Source organism: Artemia franciscana, chromosome 4, assembly GCF_032884065.1.
Source record: "Artemia franciscana chromosome 4, ASM3288406v1, whole genome shotgun sequence".
Taxonomy (NCBI): Eukaryota; Metazoa; Arthropoda; class Branchiopoda; order Anostraca; family Artemiidae; genus Artemia; species Artemia franciscana.
Window position 1 is genome coordinate 53682205 of NC_088866.1, and position 21297 is coordinate 53703501.

At 35.7% G+C, this 21297-nt stretch overlaps 1 protein-coding gene across 3 annotated transcripts in view; it reads left to right on the forward strand.

The window, feature by feature from the left end:
* Positions 1 to 6285: 6285 nt before the first annotated feature.
* LOC136026595 (E3 ubiquitin-protein ligase TRIM23-like) overlaps positions 6286 to 21297 on the forward strand; it is a 53015-nt gene continuing 38003 nt past the window's right edge. The window contains exons 1-3 of one of the 3 annotated variants that reach the window (XM_065703310.1): positions 6286 to 6416; positions 10322 to 10506; positions 15148 to 15310. In XM_065703310.1, the coding sequence (XP_065559382.1) occupies positions 10435 to 10506; positions 15148 to 15310 (235 nt within the window). In that variant the 5' untranslated portion in view covers positions 6286 to 6416; positions 10322 to 10434. The remainder of the gene's footprint in view (positions 6417 to 10321; positions 10507 to 15147; positions 15311 to 21297) is intronic. The other 2 variants (XM_065703312.1, XM_065703311.1) reach the window with 2 other exon arrangements.

Genomic DNA, 21297 nt, shown 5'->3' on the forward strand with positions numbered 1-21297 from the left:
TACATTTCACGTACAATATAGTACAATAAGATTTGACAGGACGTTAGGACGCTGCGAGCGGAGGGAATTGTAGTTTTTATTTGTTTTCTCTTCTAGAGTTTTAAGTTTTTCTTTACACATTTATTTAAGTGCCTGTTGTTGGCCTCTTGCGGTCATAATATCGCGTGAAGCAGCATAGCCATATTTGCAGTAAGTACTAAATAGGTGAGCAGCTATTGGGAGGAGTGACACCAAAATGGTCTCTGCAGGGAAAGGAGGTCTCCAAAATATCTTCGAAAGAAGATTTGTTATACTTTGTTCTCTGTATTGCAAAGTAACTTTCCGACCGTCCACGAGTTGTGCGTAAGCAAAAATATTTTTCTTCTTGCCCATAGCACAACATGCAAAAAAACAGATATGGTACAATTTTTGATCAGTGGTACAAAGGCCTTTTTTCGCGTCAACCAGCTGGTTTAACCAATGACAGCTTTGGTTTAACCAGCTTGTATGTTTAACGCAAAAACGGAAAAAAATTACATATGGTTGAGCTCAAACAAAACTGGTTCGCGAAAACACTCTTTTTACTTGTCGGTTTGGGCAAAAAATTTCAAACATAAAACATCCGTATAGTGTTAAGAGTGTCATTCTATTATAATTAAAGGATTTAGCACTGTCTTAATTTCCTCCGGATTTGACATATTTCACATTAGTTTGAGGTCAGAGAGGATTGAAAAATGATCTAGCATACTCTCTGGTATATTTGAAGAGATAGGAAGGGTCTGAATTAGTGGAATCTTTGGTTAAATTGTTCAGGTAATACATTGGAAAATGTTGTATTCATACTGTAAAAGAAAAATTATCTATAAAAAAGTCCTAAATGATAAGACTTTAGCTTTGTTGAGCTACCCTAAACAGAGGATAAAATTCTAGTTTGACTTCTTTTTGTTTTGATTTGGAATTCTACTAGCCTACCAGGCTATAGATTAAATTTCCAGTCAAATTCCAGTTTAGCTACTTTTTGCTATCTTTGAATGGGGTTATGTTAGGTGAATGAAACTTTCAGTGATTAATCCATAGCTAAAAACATACTCTGAGAAGCTATTGCTAAGCTTATGTGATAACCCTCTTCTGTTTTTAAATCTGGGAATTTTGCATACTGGACTGGTCTGTAACTATTAAAATTTTGGTAAAACAACATCTTACCTTAATTTTCAGCAAGCAGTTTCTGTTTCTCTGGTTTTAGCTCTGAAAATGCAATTCTTGTTATTTGAGTAGATTTTTAAGCCATATCAGTGTTTTGTATTTAAATATAGGGAAATGTATATCCTGAAAGTTTCCAAATCTTAGAAACTTCATAAATTGAAATTGAGCAAAGTTATGACACTAAAAACGCTTTTTTCTTGTCATTAATTAGAAGATTTATTTTGCAAGGGTTTCACTTTTATAACACAAGCATTTTTAAGGGTGTGGACCAAATATTGAGATTTCCAACTGTCATCATCACTAACCAGCAATTCTACTGGATTTAATCCTTATTTCATTAGACAATGTGATTTAAGGTAATTTAAGGCAAACATTTTTAAGAGAGAGAAAGAGTAGAGTTAGATGCTCCAAAATACTTTCCCATGATATAGTTTAGTCTCTAGACCCATCCCTAAAAGTTTCATTTTCATAACCTAAACCTTTTTCAAGATAATACAAATTTATCTAAACTAGAATTTTACCAAACAGAAGTTTAACCTAATAATTTGTAATAACATATTGTTCAGGCTAGCCTTTGCAATCCCTACAAATTTTGACTCTTCACAATAAAGCACTATTACAGGCTTAGCCTAACAAAAGAAAATAGCAAACTGCTTAATCTTAATAAAAAAAAAATCCAAAGGGCTTTATGTTTCTTCAATACAAAATATATATTAATTTTTGTTTTCAGTAGAATACTAGTTAAGTATAAACCAGCAAATGTTTAAGAATTTTTTGAGGGGGGACAGCTGCCTAAAATTAACAAAATATTTCTGATAAGCACAAAAATATAACAAATTAAGCTAAACTAGGAAAATAGTTTTTTTCTCACTGAACAGTTACCATAACACATAATGTGTTGTAAGATTTTTGCAGTACTTGTGCATTATAGCCACCACATTCAAGTTCTATTGAGAAGTTTAGTTTGGCTAATGTTAATGACATAAAATATAATATGATGAATATATAAAACTTTATCAACAAAATTATGAAAACTACAACAAAGAATCCTGGAATTTGTAAATCAGCATCATATCTAAATATACTGTATCTTACATTGTGATGGATTGTTTTAATGCCCTACTGTACAGGGGTAAATATTTAAATTATGTATCATAGGCAATTATCTGAAGAGTAATCTATTAAAAGTCTCCTGAGCTAACTAGGGAAGTTTTTTCTTTCTTTTTTACTTGCTTTAGCCTGTATCCAGTTCCTGATTGCCATATAAATTCCATATTCATAGTTAAATAACATAAGCCTTTGTATATAGACTATACCTTGTTGCTAATTTTTCTGGGCATAGAATGTTTGATTTGGTAAAGCCCTAGAGAAGGACCTGAAGAGAAAGAAACATAATAAAAGAAAAAATTCATGCTTCATAATTTTTAGAATAATAGCTGGTAACACATTTTACATTCAACTTTGCTCTACTTTACCCCTCAATCCTCCCAATATAAAAATGTATTGCTGAAATTTCCTATTTTCCATTTGTTTTGTCAATCTGTCTCTCTAACTTCATCCCATGTAGCTGTAAATTAAACAAATGTGACAAACAATAACTAGAAAAACAGGTGACAGGAGGTTAAATGCATTGAAAATATGAAATTTGAGCCATATTTCTGCACATTGGGAGGGGGATTGAGATAAAGCATAGCCTAACTTAATGATTTTCTCTTGCTATATAGGGTAATTGGAAGGTGACTTGTATATCATGCTGTCCTTTTCAGTTTTAGTTGGATAGAAAAAATCCAAAGAAAGTCCCCTTTGAAAAGATAGGAGCCACAAAGTGAGATTGTATTTGTCAAAGCTTGGAGGTTTGTCCCTTCTGTCTGTTTAAACAAAACAGAATCTTAATTGAAGCTTTGTTCATTTCTATCTTAAGGGTACACAACAATTATGATATAAGGTACTTTTCTTTATTCAATTGTCTTCTTTGTTGTCTAAAAGACTTTTTTTTAATCTAGATGTTTCATAAATTGCTCATTTTTACCAGAAGTTCATTTGACCTACTTTGAAATCCCTGGTCTTAAAATTACATTTGACTTTGTTAAAGCTAGGAGACATAGACCTTGTGTTTGTTTAAAGAAAGTGAATAAACATTAGTAATTTGTATTGCACTAAAGCCCTAGGGCCATCACAATTCCAAACAAAAAAGAAACTTCACTTTAGAATATTCAACATTGTCTAACATAACAGAAACAAAGAATAAAAAATTACAAAATTTTACTTCTGCACTCTACTGTCAACATGAGAAATTGTCCAAAATTTTAAAATCTTGCAAAACATTCATCCCTCATCACATTCACCAGCCATCTCTCATCAAACCTACACTTCATTTCTCATCTCACTCAATCCTACAAATGCATCAAATGACCCACTCTCTCATTAGTGCTTCCATAGATATGGTCAAAGTAAGAGCCATCTTGCTTACATTTTATTATATCTAGAAGTTTTCTGTAGCTAAGTCAGTACTTAAATATTTCATACACCTTTGTAAACAACCTTAAGATGGTAAAATAGGTTGGATTATCCAAATTTTTAGTTACCACAATATATTTCAATCATTATTGTAATATAAAGGGCAGCCAATAGTAAAGGACCTGAATAAATATTTTAAGGTAATTAAAAAGGTTTATTACTCAAAAACTTGATAAAACTAAAAGGGAATTCTTAATGATTGATTACTTTAAAATATCTACACATATTTGTGTATAAACACAACAATAAACCTTTGCTATAAAGGGAAAGTCAGTAAGGTCCAAAAACTATTCAATACTAATTGTGCTTTGAGACAGTTTGCTGAATGTCTAAATGATTTTAGATAGTAATCAAGATAAAATGTGGGCGAACTCAACACCAACATGCAAGTAAGTAAGTATGGCAGCACTGACACATCAAGGTCTAAACAGGCAGTGCTAATTTCCACTTTGTGACCCTTTGGCCAAGAATTGCAATTAAGGGCTGGGGGCCAGAAATCTTGTGCTTTTGTACACCCTCCCTGCTTACCTTTTGCATATTTCTCCATTTGCCTATTTAGAGCTGGTTTAGATCTGTCTAACATCACTGACCCCCATTTAAAACAAATAAACAGGCAATACTAGGAATCAAACCTGTACCCCATGGACAAAGGATTTCTTACTAAGAGTGCTTTCCACTTAGCCAAGAACATTATTACAACCAGAGTAGAACAACTATTAAAAAAAAAAAAATTGAAAAAAAAACCAAGATGGATTTACAGCCATTTTCACTAATCTTCAATACACATTGTATTTTACTTAGACAAGTTATTGTAAGGCAGGTGTCAACAAAGCTCCAGTAGGGATTGCTTTACTTAAGATGCAAACTAGCATGGTGAATACTTAGCTGGTAAAAACCAAATACACTAGCAATGCCAGGAATTAAACCTGTACCCCTTGGACAAAGGATTCCCAAAACAGAGTGCCAACAACTTAGCAAGGAACACAAATGTGACCAGAGAACTATTATTTGAAAAAAGAAATATTGAAAAAAACTCAATTCATGGTTGTTGCCATTTTCTCTACTGTCCCATAAACAATATATTTTATTTAGACAAATTAATTTTAAGACAGGTATCAACAAAACTCCATCAGGGATTGTATTTACTTAAGATACAACAAGCAATGTGATTGCATAGCTTTGTGATATTCTAGTCTTAAATAATGATAAAAAAGCAAATTTACATTTGCTATTTGTTTTCCAAACCATTTTAAGCAAAACCATTTGCAACAGCAATACACCCATGGTTAGATTAGTGTCTATCCAAAATGCTTTACAACAGAAGGGACACATTTCTTGCAAAGCAAATACTCAGCTTTAATGCTATTCTGTGTCATCTCTAAAAAATTAAACTGTATCAGGTGTATTTTGATATAAGATACTTCTAAGACTTGTGTTTCACAGCTTTCCTCAATCCACTTTATAAGGTTTTAAAGATATGCAAAGACATTTCCTAAATTTTGAAAAAAAATATTGATATGGCTTAAAATGCTACTCAAATAAAAGGAATTGCATTTTAAGAGCTAAAGCCAGAGTAAAAGAAACTGATAATTAAAAATTAAGGTAAATTTTGTTTTGTCAAAATTTCAATAGTATAGGTATAGACCTTTTGAGTAAGCAATTATCTAAGACTTAGAAATCAGAAAAGGGTTGACATAGAAGCCTGGCAGTACCTTCCCAGAGTGTTTTTGACCCTGGATTAATTACTGAGTTTCATTCTTGTAACCTATTCCCTTTCCAAGATAATGAAAATTAGCTAAACTAGAATTTTACGTAGGCTATTTTTTGCTTTGGATTCATTACTGGAAGTTCTATTTTCCTGACTTAACCCTTTTCTAAGATAGCAAACAGTAGCCAAACTAGAGTTTGACCTGAAAATTTATCCATGGCCCTATAGGGTAAGGCTGAAATGTAAAGAGTTCTGACAAAGATGCAACACATCTTGAAGCATCTAGTAAGAATAGTAATTGGATTAACAATGCTTTATAACCACTAGGGTCTTGCTTCATCAAGGTTTTATCTCTGAAGCCAAATTACCAAGCTAAGGTCAAGCCTAGGGCATCAAAAGGATGAAACAAAGATTTCCAAGTATCTACATAAGTTTTCAAAAGCATATTCAAACTCTTGACTTCCTGTCTTAAGGCCTATGTGAATCAAATTGCAGGATATAACCTAACATTTATCCAAATAGCCCTAATACGAAAAAAACAAAATTAAACCTTACTTTTGCGTGGCTAGAATTCTAATTGTCAGCTTATAATTCTTATTTTATATAGACTTATTTATAGCCTACGAATTCTTCTTTTCGAAATCTACGCCTGAAAAGGTCAACCAACAATTATGAATGGCAGAACCCTACGGTTAAAAACAATGACAGTTCTGGTTAAATTAGAGTTCAACCAGTCAATTGTTTCACGCAAAATCACTTTTCATGACAACCTGGTTTGTCACTGTTTCACGCAAAAACAGCGGTTGAGCTCAACCACACCGAGTGGTTGAGCCCAAACAGTCTCTTTGGTTGACGCGAAAAAAGGCCTCAAGTCTAGGGCGTTATACGGTACTTTTTCTTCCGAAGCATTGGCAAGACTGATCATTAAATGGTTGAAGAAACAGAAGTACAGAAATAGAGCTAGATGTTCACAGGAAAGGAAAGCCAAAAAATTACATCTAAAGGAAGTGTGAGTAATTTTTTAGAGACTAGCAAAAGCCATGCCGAGGCTAATTTCTTTAGATTAGCCTAGTAATGAGGGCTTGATTATTCATTCAAAGCTTACTAATAGCCTATGTGTCAGAAAACAGGAAAAACAAAATTTTACTAGCATCCTAGATGAAGTTGGTCAACTAGAATATTTCTAAGAAATAATGGGGCAGAAAAGGATCAAAGTAAGATAATTATGACAAAAAGAGCTTGTACATCACCTGGTAAAGAGACCTCACTAGACAAAGGTAAACATTTAAAAAAGGGGAAGCATATCAATAAATCCTGAAGGTCTTGCAACTAAACACACAAGGAATAGGAAAAACTAAAACTGCTTTAAGAAATACATTATTAGTAACAGCAAAACCTTACTTGGTCCTCCTTCAGGAGACTCTTCTAACCAGTGAAAAGAAAACAAAATTTGTAGGTTTTCATCCTGTAAGATGGGGATAGAGAAGAGAAAAAAGGGAGAGGCCTGCTGAAATTGGTTAGAGTGAATATATCCTTTAGAGAAATAACTTTGCCCTTTACAAGTAAAAATAAAGTTGGTCTGATAAATATTTAGCTTGAGGAAAATAGATGGTTATCTGTTTTTGGTAAAATTCTAGTTAATCAACTTTTTGCTATATTGGAAAGGGTGTAGGCTTGGAAAATAAAACTTTCAGGGATAGATCTACAAAATAAAGTATGTCCCAGGAAGGTATTTTGAACTACCCTCATCCTCTCCTTCTCCCTCCAGAGGGCCCTGAAATTTGCCTATGACAGTCTAAAGGCTATCTGTCAAAATTTTGACAAAACAACATTTTACCTTAATTTTCAGTTACTAGTTGCTTTTTCTCTGCCTTTAGTTGTGAAAATGCAATTCCTGTTATTTGGGTAGAATTCTGAGCCATGTCAATGTTTTTTTTTTTTTTTCAAAATTTAGGAAATGTATTTGCATATCTTTAAGACCTCATAAAATGGAATTGAGCAGTTATGAAGCTGAAAGCAATTTAGTTGTACTTCAATTCAGCAGAAGATCTATTTTGCAAGGTTTCACTTTTATAACACTAATTTTTAAAGGTCATCAAAGGTAAGGGCCCTCTAGAGGGAGAAGGAGTAGAGGTAGTTGCTTCAAAATACCTTCCTGGGACATACTTGAGTCTGTAGATTCATCCCCAAAAGTTTCATTTTCCTAACCTAAGCCCTTTCTGAGATAGCAAGAAGTCAATTAACTATAATTTTACCTCTGTTTTCAACTACTAGGCTATAATAGAGCAACAGTGGATTTTGGCCTGAATCAATTTAAAAAGGTAAATAATAATCATCCACGCCTGGAGTTTGGAATGTCATTGGCAGCCCCTTTCTTCAAAAAAGATAGGAAGTTGCTTGAGGATGTCCAGCATCATGCCACTAAGATGGTTACCAACATGAATAAATTTCCATACAAAGAAAGACTACGTCGTTTGAAGCTGCCAACACTGACATGCTGACGGAAAAGGAGTGACATTATTTTAACCAAAAAAATCCTCTCTAAAAATACCCTTCCTGGTCTCTTTGCACAGCCCTTGCATTCTGGTACTAGAGGACATTCTTTGAAGCTCTCCATGCAGCATTCCACGAGTAGACATAGAAGCCACTTCTTTAGCCAAAGAATCATCAATATGTGGAACCATCTCTCTGAAGAAACAGTTTCTGCTACTTCAATTGACATGTTCAAGTCCCACCTTGATAGGGAATGGCTCTGCCAGGAGTTCCTTTACAATTGGGAAGCTGCAGAGTCCTCCACAAGAGTCTAATCTAACAGCCACAATCTACACCAAACGAATTCTTTTTTTTCTCATGGAGCATCACAAGGATGGATAATCCTTATATCACTCCAAGCTGCAATTTAAGGTAATTTAAGGTAATAACTGTGAAAAGGATGAATTTATAGGGGGTGACTTCAATCTTCAAAATAAAATGTGGGACACTACATTACAACAGTCATTTGCCTTTGCTGATTATATTTTTGAACCTGATGGCAATCTTTGTCTTATTACACCATGTGACCATGGCAATAGGCTAATTGTAACCAATGGTAAGTATTCTACTTTAGATTTATCACTTGTTTCCTATTCATTATAAGCCAACATGTTGAACTAGCAGGTGCTGTGGAATCTGACTTTCATTAATTGTGGAACTAGAGGAATCCATAGACTGCATTGAATTACAGAGAACAAAATGTGGAATTTTTGTAGTAATAAATAGCCTAGTTGGCAAAGTACAATAGCATCTAAACTACAAAAATATTGACTGATAATTCAATTCTTTTACTAAATAAACAAGTAACAGATTTGCTATTGAAGACTAGTGAAGACATTTTTTGGTTCTCTAAGCCCAAGGAAAGAAAAAGAAATTCCATTCCTGGTTGGAATGCAAAATGTGAGAAAGCTTGGTTGGAGGTTGGATAAGAAAAAAAGGAGAAATCAATATGCAAGAAATCCAACAATAAATAATTTGTTATTTATTGTTAGATCTCTTGCATATTGATTTCTCCTTTTTTTTCTTGAGATGAATAGGGCTGCTGCATTAAAAAAAAAACAACTATGCTCCAAGAAACAAGAGAAGGATAGAAAAAGTCAATTGATGAAAATTTTCAAATAATATGAATATAAAAGATATGTGGCAAAATTTCAGAATTTATACAGGCCAAAAAAAAAATCCCCCCCCAAAATTCCTATTCTCCTCAAAAAGGATGACATGGAGTCCACAGCTCCAAAAGATAAAATGAGAATCCTAGATAATTTTATAAAAATGACCAAGGGTATTAGTGTCAATTACATCTACAGATGTAAAAGGGGTGATATTATTATGACACATAAGCTCCTGAATTCTAACTCTCCATTAAATAAGCCATTTCAACTTGACCAGTCTGCCAGAACTAGGGGACATAGTCTGAAACTATATCAGAAGAGAGCTGCCACTAGACTATGCAATAACTTCTTCACTAACAGAATAGTGAGTTTATAGAATTTGCTCACTAAAGAAGCAGTCACTACCCCCAGTACTGCTGCCTTTAAAAGAGCCATTGATGGAGAATGGTCATCAAAGTTGTGACAAACTGAGTAGGATGCCATTGAGATGTCCAACCATCATCATCACTAACCAGCAATTCTACAGGATCCTTATTTTGCTGGACAATGTGATTTAATGTAATTTAAGGTAAGCACCAACTAATATAACTACCAATAATAATAACCAACCCCAAACAGAACTGTTCACTATTGAAGAACTGAAAACTGCTATAAAGAAAATAAGACCAGGAGCACCTGGCCCTGATCAAATATATAGCTTAATGCTCAAAAATTTACCAAATGAAGCCAAAAATATACTTCTGATTCTATTTTATAAGTCCATCAAAGAAGGATACACTCCCAAAGTTTCAGGAAAGACATCCATAATCCCAGTACCTAAAACAGGAAAGGATCCCTCTAAGTCCAGATTCATCAAGGCCCATTTCACCAACATCTTGCCTCTGCAAACTAATGGAACATCTGATTAAAAATAGAATCATTAGGCTTGTAATAAAAGCTGTAAAAAGAAGAATAGTTTGGTTTCCTACCAAGTTGGAGCACAACTGACTGGTTAGTTAGACTTGAGGACCAAATAAAATAGGGCTTCAGATGCAAGAAAGTTACATTTACAGTTTTTCTAGACATAAAGCATTTGACTGAGTTGACTTGGATAAACTTTTAAAGAAAACAGGGGAAATAGGTATACCTGCCAATTGCATAAATTGGCTTTCTAGCTTTTTGAGAAATTGTGAGGTTAGGGTAGCTTCTAGGGGGTATTGCATAAATTTTCAGATTAAAAATGATTTGGGTCTACCCTAAGGAGGAGTTTTAAGTCCTATTTTGTTTGTAGTTTATTGCAGTGACTTGGTTTTGTCTACTGTCCTTGGCTGCAAAGCCTATATATGTGCTGATGACATTGCCCTGGTACCAACTGGGAAAACACCTCTTCTTTCACAGTCAGTGATGCAAAAAGCATTAAAGAATGTTCAACAATGGTGCAGCAAGAATAATAGGACATTATCACGTGAGAAAACAGTTAGTGTGCTGTTCTTAATTTTTACTTTGCCCCATGGAGGAGGAGGGTCAACCAGAAATGAATGCTCTTCTAGAATAGGCATTTCTAAGTGCTATAGTAAGGAAACTATGCTGCTTTGCAGCATAGTCTCCAGTTTAGGCAACTTGTGATGAAACTAAAGTTTTATCTTGTTCTGCATTTTATGAAGTAAGAGTGGTTTTCTTGAAATGTTCCCTTGTGTACTGGACTAACCATGCACTTCTACCATTTTTTCTCACTAGACAGTTTTTTTAGAAACACCTTTTTAAATCATTTGGTTTGTATAGGGGTTTAAATCACTTTAAGAGCTCAAAGGGGAATTTGTCCTGGATGTGTTTTCTGAACTTGGAAAGAGCATAAAAATAAGAATCAAATAATGTATTTACTCTTTTCTTAGCTAAATTGTATGAATATGCGTAACTTTACATTACAGGGCATCAATAGCCAAAATATGGTCTACTATGTTTTCTCAGTGCCAAAATTAATTGTAGTTAGGTTATAATGGGTTAGGTCAAAAAGTGCTTAAATTTGAATTTGTGATACAAGCAAGTATTATATTTGTAAAGAACATAAAAAAGGCACTAAGTGATATTTTCACTTTATTGGTAAGCCAATTATTTAACTTATTGTAATTTAACAATTATTGGTAACTGCAAAATATTTACCCAAAACACTAGTAGGCTGTTGATCATAGGCTACATCAAGTAGAATTCGGGATGAAGAGAAATTTTTGCTATCCTGGAAAGATTTTAATGTTCTAATGTAGAGGCTGCCATCCTCATCTGCAAAGTGCCAAGGAGATTTTATTTGTGTATTTAATATCAATTATTGACAAAAATCTCTCCAACTGACAATAAATGATATAGTGGAGGGATAATCAAACAAACACACACAAAAAATTACATTTTTATGAACCTCCTCTGAAGTTTATTCTAGGCTGCCACAACTTCTGAAGAAACATTATATGTTAACAATAGAAAACTTACATAAGTTACAACCTTGCTCCAAGGTCTATGGGGGGATTTGTGTTAACCCTGGGTGCTTGGTTATTTATCCTTTATACTTTTTTGGACAAAATGGCTACCTCAAAAATTTGATTGGATGCATTGGGGGAAAAGAGCTAGGGTGAGGTGGGCTGATTGCCCTCTTAGATAACTTTTGACTCTTAAAAAGGGACTAAAACCTCTGATTTCCAATCATAGGAGCCCCCTTCAAAGTATACATAACTAACCCTTCCATGGAAGCCTTATATGTTAACAAAGAGCAACCTGTATAACTTACAGCCCTTGCTCTGGCGTGGGGGGGGGGGCTCAAACCTGGAAGCATAGTTATTTTACCTTTGGGGTTTTCTGAACAAAATGGTTATGTTAAAATCTTGATTGGAAATATTTGGGTAAAAAGGGCATAGGAGATGATTGCCTTCTGATCAATATTTGACTCTTAGATTCAAGATTCAAGATTTTATTTAAACTTCTGTACAACACACACAATATATAAAAAAAAAGGGTCAAGCCGGAGACACAAGGTCGATTGACAAAGACCCGGTATAACAATATAGCACACCTATTTGACAGAAAAAATAAACAAAAACAAATGCATAAAATAAATATCAATAAATCCACGACTCACCACTAGACGGGAACCCACCCCCAAAACAACTGACACTCGGCAAATATCAATCCGAAAAACAAAATAAAACAGTGTGCAAGCGAGGGTGACCGATGACTGGCAACTTATTTGAAAAAAAAATAATAATAATAAAAAAAAATAAAATGAGCCCACCTTATCAATATCAAACAAACAACTATTCACTTTAAGATTTTTTTTTTTTTATTACTGATTCTTGAATTTATTTATAAGGATAGAATGAAGTTGCTTTTTAATATGTGGGAGAGATTTATTGCAGTCAATATATGGTAGATAAAAATGCCATGAACCCATGATCGAAAAATATGGCGAGAACCGTGATCTCTCAGTGGTTAATTTCAGGTGCTGCATTCTCCATTTATTACGGGTTTCATAAACATGGTCAGGTTGCTCAGGGAAAAAATTTCTTGTACGAAAGTACGGAGGCAGTTCTGAGCGGTTATATTTTACCTTGAATAAAAAAGAATGAAGAGTGAATAATTCTGAAACAGGCAAAATATTAGTTAATAAATATATAGTTTCAGTTTTAGATTTATTTGGACAGGAAGAAGGTGACGGTAAATATCTTTGCAAAATTCGAAGAGCCCGGTTTTGAAGAGTCTGTATCGGTTTTATATGATATTTGAAAGTTGCCAAATAAATTAGGGGACAATACGTAAGATGGGAATGCACCAAGGCAAAATAAATGAGTCACAGAACTTCATAGGGGAAAAAATGCTAAAGCCTCCTCATTACACCAACTCCTTGGGCGATTTTAATGCGTGATCTATTACAATGTTCTTTATAAGATAGATTTTCATCAATAGTTATACCAAGATACCAGAGTGAAGTTACCCTTTGAATTCGAATATCTGTAGCCTGATCAATTATAGTTGAAATTCCTTTTGCTTTGTGTCCAAGTCTACTATAAATGATGAATTTCGTTTTGGCGGCATTCAATGACAAAAGATTAGCTTTTAGCCATACAATCAGCTGGGAAAACACGATTTGCAGCTTCTCTTTGACATCATCTTCCGACTTCCCTGCAAGTGTTGATCCAGTATCATCGGCGAAAAGGACATTCAGGCTGTTGGTTTCTGTTGCTGATGGAAGATCATTTATGTATATTAGGAAGAGCAGTGGTCCCAGAATTGAACCCTGAGGAACACCAATATTAGGCAATAAGCATGGATCCGAAACTGTTTTATTGATAGTTGTTACTTGGGATCGACCTGTTAGGTAAGATGCGATAAAATCGTGCGCTGGTCCTCGTATCCCACCATGGCTTAATTTAAACAACAATATTTCGTGACAAATCGTGTCAAATGCCTTCTCAAGATCCAAAAAAATACTTGCCGGAATCATTTTTTTATCAAGACATTCGTGAATAAATTGGACCATTGTCAGGATAGCATCCTGCGTACTATGTCCCTTTCTAAACCCATACTGATTTTTTGAAAAATAATCATTCGAAGTAAGGAAATTATACACTCGATTATAAAAACATCGCTCCATTAATTTAGAAAAGCCTGAAAGAATAGATATCGGTCTGTAATTCGTGCAATCACTCCGGTCAGAGCTTTTATACAGTGGTATCACCTTTGCTTTCTTCAATGAATCCGGAAAAGTTCCTGATCTAAATGACAGATTTATCAAATGACACATTACTTTATTAATACTCGGTAAAACAACTTTCACAATATTCGTAGACGATTAAGTTCCTGATCTAAATGACAGATTTATCAAATGACACATTACTTTATTAATACTTGGTAAAACAACTTTCACAATATTTGTAGACGATTCATCAATCCCCGGGGATTTCCCATTTTTCAAAAGCTTACCAATATTGGCAAGCTCTTTCTCTGTTACCGGTGTTAAAAACATAGATTTTACAGAAGGCTTTACAAGGTATGTACGATAATCACATTGACCATAAGGCAGGTTATGTTGGAGCTTGTTGGCTACCGAGTGTCCAATTGACGCGAAATGCAAATTCATGTAATTAGCTATTTCTAGCTCCCTTTCAATTATATGACCACGAGCGTCCTTTATTTCTGATGGTTTAGAAGTTTTTGGTGATCGATTTAAGCATGAATTGATTAGCTCCCAAGTTTTCTTTGGTGACTTACTTACTTCTCTAAAAGACTCAAAATAAAATTTGGTTTTAGCATTACGTATTATTTTTGAAAGTAGATTTTTGTATTTTTTGAATGTTGTTTTATTTTCTTCGCTTGGGAATGATAACATTTTTTTATAAAGACAGTTTTTTTGTTTTATTGAGGTCAAAAGGGAGGGTGATATCCACGGTTGAATGGGTTGATTATATTTTCCTTTTCGTGTTTTTACTCTGGGGCATGACTCGTCAAAAGCAGCGTTAAATTTTTCGAAGAAATGAGCCATTGCAGAGTTTACGTCTTCAGCATCAAATACACGAGACCAATCGATAATATTCAATTTATCCTTTAAACAGTCCAGATTTTTTTTTGTTGATAATCCGGTGTGATATTTCTGGTGCTTTTTTTGGATCAAATGAGCTTCCTCTGAAATTTCTATAACCACCTATTCCATTAAAACCTTATATGTTAACTATAAGAAACTTGCATAACTTACAACCCTTGCCCCCAGGCTATGGGGAGTTCTGTCAACCCTGGAAGCATAGTTTTATGACCTTTGTACTATTTTGAGCCAAATAGATATCTCAAATTTAATCAGATATATTTGGGGAAAAGAGGGCAAGGGGGTCTAGTTGCCTTCCAATCTCTTTTGACTCTTAAAAAACGCACTACAACTTCCAATGTCCAATCAAATGAGTGTCCTCCAAAGTCTATACAACCACCCCCTCCATAAAAACTGAAAATAGACAATAAGTAATAAAACATTAAAGCCTTATGGCTTTTTACTATAGTGTTGCCTCTGATTACATTCCAAGTGTGAAGCCTGTTTGCTTTTGGAAACATTTATGGAACATAAATTAAGTTATGTTAATTTTCTAGATTTTAGAGTGCAAAGTATGTGATGAGGCATTTGCACAGCAAGGGGAACATGTTCCACGGCTGCTTCAATGTGGACACACTGTTTGTCATTCATGTCTCATGAAGCTTCCAACACAAGATGTTACTCTTCTTTGTCCATTTGATAGACAGGAAACAATTCTTGGTAAGACTGTTGCTATTGTTTCAATTTTACATCTTCAGAATATTCTTCCCAAGGTTTTATGCAGTAGAATAATAATAATAATAATAATAATAATAATAATTTATTTCTTACCCATTTACAAAAGGGAAAAAGTGGAGTACAAGGAGAAAAACAAAGAACTACAAATAACACAAAAACAAATAGCACAAATATAAGAAAAAAAAATGTAACAATTTAGCAAAAGAGGCGGATAAGATGATTGTTAGGACCAAGACAGATTGGCGCTTCATCAATTAAATTTGAACTTAGTTTTTCCACTGAAAGAACAATATCCGTTGTCTGATATTTACTAATTAACCTTCGGTTCCGAAATTATTGTGGTAAATAAAGTAGGAACTTTAAATACCGATAGTAATCCGTCTTGACCCTCTTACCTCACCTTTATTCGAAAGCATAAAAAAAACAGCACAAAATAACACAGAATGGTCACAGAAACTCGAGCACAGCTTTGTAAGTGCTTGTCGCCGGAAATGTCCACAATTTCCAACAATTTTAGAATACCCCAGTTTAAGCTTAAATTGAATATCCCTAATCATCTGAAAACGAAAAGAACTTAAAGAATTGCAAACAGAAATCCCAAGCCATCGAAAATTAGTAACTTGTGGTACGGAAAAAGAAATGCAATCCAAAGGATGAGACGAACTAACCCCATTAAATATAAGAAATTAACATTTATGTACATTTAGCAATAATCCAATTCTTGCAAATGCATCAGCAACGGATCGGATAGAACGCGCTAAACCGGTCTCAGTTCGGCTAATAAGAAGCAAGTCGTCAGCATAAGCCAAGTATGATACGTCTGTGAATCCTGTAAAACAAGAACTACGTATACCAGACAAAACATTTTCAATGGAAGCATTAAAGATATGAGGAGAGAGAACTCCTCCCTGTCTCACTCCACACTTGACTGGTATATGTCCGAAAAAATCACCATTTCCTGACTTTAATCTTGAATAAGAATTTGAATACCAAAACTTCAAAACCAGAATCACAGACGCATTCACACCAAGCTGACTAAGAGCATACCAAGCCTGAGCATGGCAAACACTATCGAATGCTCTAGATATATCAAGGGTGCAAAAATAAAGACTATAACTATTCCGGGTGGCTTCCTTAATAAGCTGCGCTAAAACAAGATGAGCATGTTGGCAGCTCAGACCTGACCGGAAGCCGAACTGGTTAGCCTCATAATTAACAAATTCATCGATATGTGGGAGTAGAACATACTCAAATAATTTACTTAGAGTACAGGCGACGGTAATTGGCCTGTACAAATTACACGAATTTAGATCTTTTCCTTTCTTTAATATAGTAGTAACACTTCCACATAAAAATGAATCAGGAACAATAAACCTTGAAAGGCACATGTGAAATAATAACTGAAGATGCGACAGGAGTTCAGCTGACCTCGGATCAAGATGAGCGGCACAAATACCATCAAGGTCACAAGACTTTGACTTTGACCGTCAAAGAGATTTCACAATATTAGCTTTATCAACAGGCATAACATGTCTTTGGCTCACACTATTAGGAAGAACTTCGCCACTAAAGCAGTAAAACGGCTATGAACATCATAATTAATAGCGGAAAAGATGCGCGTATAATGTTTAATCCACGAAAATCTTGGAATAATATCACTAGAAGAAGATTCTTTGAGTTTTGGCACATTCAGAACATTTTGCCACTGTTTACCATTTGTCGGAAATTCAGCGCCCGAAAACCGATCTGTACGAAGATGACGCTTATAAACTGATTTTGTTCTCTGCTTGATGCTAAAAAGTTTACCTCTTGAAGGTCTACCGGAAGCAATCCACATTTTCAACCAAAACTTGGCTTGATTCTTCACTGTCTTAAGTTCCAGATCACACTTCCAAAAGGTCTTACGGGTGTTAAGTCGCACGCGAGTCAACGGAACAGCTAACCACGAGCATCACTTACAAAATGACCAGCGCCAAGAAGATGATACGGCACCGAAATAGTGGATAGCAGAATAGCGAGAGTCGAAAAATAGAGTGGCCAATTTGCATTATCCCAATCACGTTTGCAAATCCATTTTTTAGGCTTAGCAGGAGCACTGAAGCTGATTGTAGAGCTAATAGATAGATCTAAATTAAGAGGGAGCTGGTCATAGTCTCTTTTCTCATCATCAATGTGAACATCAAAGGTATGAAGAAGGGGTGAACACACACAATGGTCCAAATCAGAAACTGCTCCACTATTATGGATATATGAGAAGCTGCAATCTTTATTTATGGTCCTATGCGCGACTGGTAGAGCATTTAGTAGGGTCTCAGATCGACTGGATGATATGTGAATGTTGCAATTTAGATCACCGGCAAGAAGCCATGAATACCCAAGAGATTCAATTCCGCTAATTAGACCTTGTAGCTTATCACAAGACTTGGCAAAACTCGAGAACGACTGTACCGACTTTTTATCATGCAGCGGGTAAGCATTAATTAAGACAGAGTCACCAAGTCTTACAGCTAGAAAATGCTCAGATGAGTGGTAGCACACCGGTGATAAATCTGCAAGATTCCGTCTGATATGACACGCGAGGCCACCAGAAGGCCTACCCCGAGTCCGTCTAGCATTGGTACTAAACACAATGTGATCACGATTCCTTCGTAAAAAGTTTACGCTGCAGGCAGGAAGCAAGTGTTCTTGCAGGAGAAGGACATCAAAACGGCTTAACTTTTCCTCCAGACTTGGCACTTTGTCTTTAGTCCCGTTAATGTTAAACGAGCACACTGAAATTTTGCGACAGTTCATTTATGAAGGCACCCTGTAATGGTCTTAACAAGAGCCTGGAGACGAGGACAGCGAAAACTAAATGCCACATGATCGACCGCAATTTGCGCATTTTATCGGATCCGTACATGGGGTGTCATTGCAATATTCATGAGGACAAGAGCATCTAGCAAATTTATAGCAGGTACTAGGACAGTTAGCAATTAGATGTTCAGGAGACTGGCATTTGTTACAGCGTCTCGGGATTTTTTAAAATTCATAGACACGGATTAGTTCATATTCAATTTTCAACCCCTGTCTAAGAGCCGAAATAAGAGACCCTTGATCACTAAAGGCAATCTTGACACACCGGGAATTTCTAATCCGGGTGGCTTCAGCAACTCCAGAACAGTTCTTGAACAGAGATAAATCAAACGAGTCGCCAATCCCTTTTGCGATTCTGTAGAACTTCCTTTCCAGAAACTTCACATCCAATCCACGCAAGACTGATCGGGCTGAATCACAAAAGCCGCTTGCCGCAATGCTGTCAATATTCACAATTATTCTGTCTCCAGAGGTGCGAATATTCTCAACATATTCATGTCTGGCAATTTTATCAATCACAGCTTTTCGTTTTGATGGATTGTCAAGATCACGCGGTGTCTTCGTGATAACGATTGTCGCTTGATTCGTTACAACTGGAATGGAAGCATCACCATCCCCTGGTAATCCTGGGAAGTGGAGAACATAAGCAGTCACCTTATCTTTAATTTGCAGCAGGTTCTGATGAAGAGCATTAATTTTTGCCGAGAGCCTAGAATAGGCTACTGCAGGCAAACACGGAACCTCTGTGGGGGAACGTATCACAAAAACAGGAATGATAGGAAAAGGCTCAGTTTTCATTTTCTAAAACTGTTCAAGTCCTTCAGGTGATTCATTAGAGCATTTGGTCCCGTGCGTTTAGGACAAGCATCCGTAATCGACACCTTTTCCCACAGCAGCTTCTTCCCCTTCGTAATATCAGCCAGCTCAAAAAAGTCAACAGCTGATTTCAAAATAAGTACATCTTCTACTCCTCTCTCCAAGTTGTACTGAAGAAAGTTCAGAACAGGGGAAAAAACTAAACATTCCGAAGGTTCAAGATCGAAGTCCATTTTCCTTGCACATTCGTCAATCTAAACCAGTAATGAAGGAACCTAGGAAAAAGGGAAGTGTAAGGACCCCCTCAACTATTCCCCGCAATTTACTTACTTAGACTTAGGTCCTCCCGCGCCTGAGGGCACATAAGGCAGCAACAGTGGTTCGCCACGACGACCTGTCCTGAACCTTCGACCAAAGCTCCTCCATCAAAGACCTCGCCAGCTTCACCTCCTTCTCTAACATCCTGCCAACGGTCATTTTGGGTCTCATTGACTTGCAGAGGCCAGGGGGTATCCAACACCATATGTCATGAGGTAGCCTTCCATCACCCATTCGCACCATGTGCCCCCAATATACAGCCAGTCCACAAGCCTGGAAAAAGGAGGAGGGTTAGTAACCCGCCACCGTAAAAACCGATTACTCAAGAAACCTTATTGTGGAAGTTTCAAGCTGCTATATACAAAAATGTGAATTTCAATTTTTTTGCCAAAGACAGATCATCGATGCGTGTTTATTTGTTTGTTTGTTTTTGTTTTGTTTTTTCCAGGAATGATCGTATCGACTGAGTGGCCCTTAATTGCCACGAGAGGGCTCATTTTAACGGAAATTAAAAGTTCTAGTGCCCTTTTTAAGTGACCGAAAAATTGGAGGGCACCTAGGCCCCCTCCTATGCTCATTTTTTCCCAAAAGTCACCGGGTCAAAATTCTGAGATAGCCATTTTATTCATCATAGTCGAAAAACCTAATAACTGTGTCTTTGGGGACGACTTACTCCCCTGCAGTCCCTGTGGGAGGTGCTGCAAGTTTGACCTGTGTTTACATATAATAATGGTTACTGGGGAGTGTACAGACGTTTTCAGGGGGATTTTTTTTTGTTTAGGGAGAGGGTTACTTGGGAGGATATTTTTATGGAGGAACTTCTCATGGGGGAAGAGAATTTCAATGAAGGGGGCACAGGATTTTCTAGCATTATTTGAAAAAACAATGAAAGAATAAATATGAAAGGTTTTTTCTACTGAAAGTAAGGAGCAGCTTTAAAACTTAAAACGAACAAAATTTATTACGCATATGAGGGGTTTGGCTCCTCGTAATACCTCACTCTTTACGCTAAAGTGTTTTTAGTAATTTCAACTATTTATTCTGCAGCCTTTGTGATTCTTAAGGAATTGGGACAAAAGTTAAGCTTTGGTGTAAAGAGCAAGGTATCGACGAGGGGTGAACCCCCTCATATTCGCAATAAAACCATACGAATATAGAAGTTCGTTACGTAAGTTAATTCGTAAATTACGTATATTTTTACCAATGAAAACGTTCGTAAAAAATAAAAAGTTCTAGTTGCCTTTTTAAGGAATCAAAAAATTGGAGGGCAACTAGGCCTCCTCCCTCGCTCCTTTTTTCTCAAAATCTTCCGATTAATTGCAATTAATCAGTATGCAATTTTTTTTTAATTATTTATGTGCGGAGAGCCAAGATCAAAACATGCATTAATTCAAAAACGTCAGAAATTAAATAACAAAAACAAGTTTTTTTAAAATGAAAGTAAGGAGCAACATTAAAACGAGAGTTAAGAGAAAGAGTCAAACTTTAGCATTAAGAGCGGGGCGTTGAGGAGGAAAAGCCCCTTTCATATACGGAGTAATTTCTGTTCGTATATTCCCAAATATCTTCCCAAAATGTATCTGATAGAAATTTTGAGATGGTCATTTGTTGTTGTAGAAACTTCGAAAAAGTCTTATTCGATTGGAAATTGAAGGGAGCAGTGCCCCTTTTAATAGTCAAATTGATTGGTGGGCAACTAATCCTCCTCCCATACCCACCATTTCCTCATATACATCCAATCAACATTTTAAGATAGCCATATTGTTCAGTTTAGTTAAAAGGTCCAGGAGTCTATGTCTTTGAGGGTAACTATCCCCCCTACCTATAGCCCTCATCCCAAGGGTTATAAGCAATACCCTGGGGGCATATAAGGTTGTGTAAACTTCAGAGGGGGTAGAGTCGTATAAACTTCGGAGGATTGGTAATTAGATTTTCTAATACCCTTTTTAAGATTCAAAGTGATCAGAAGGCGGATGCCC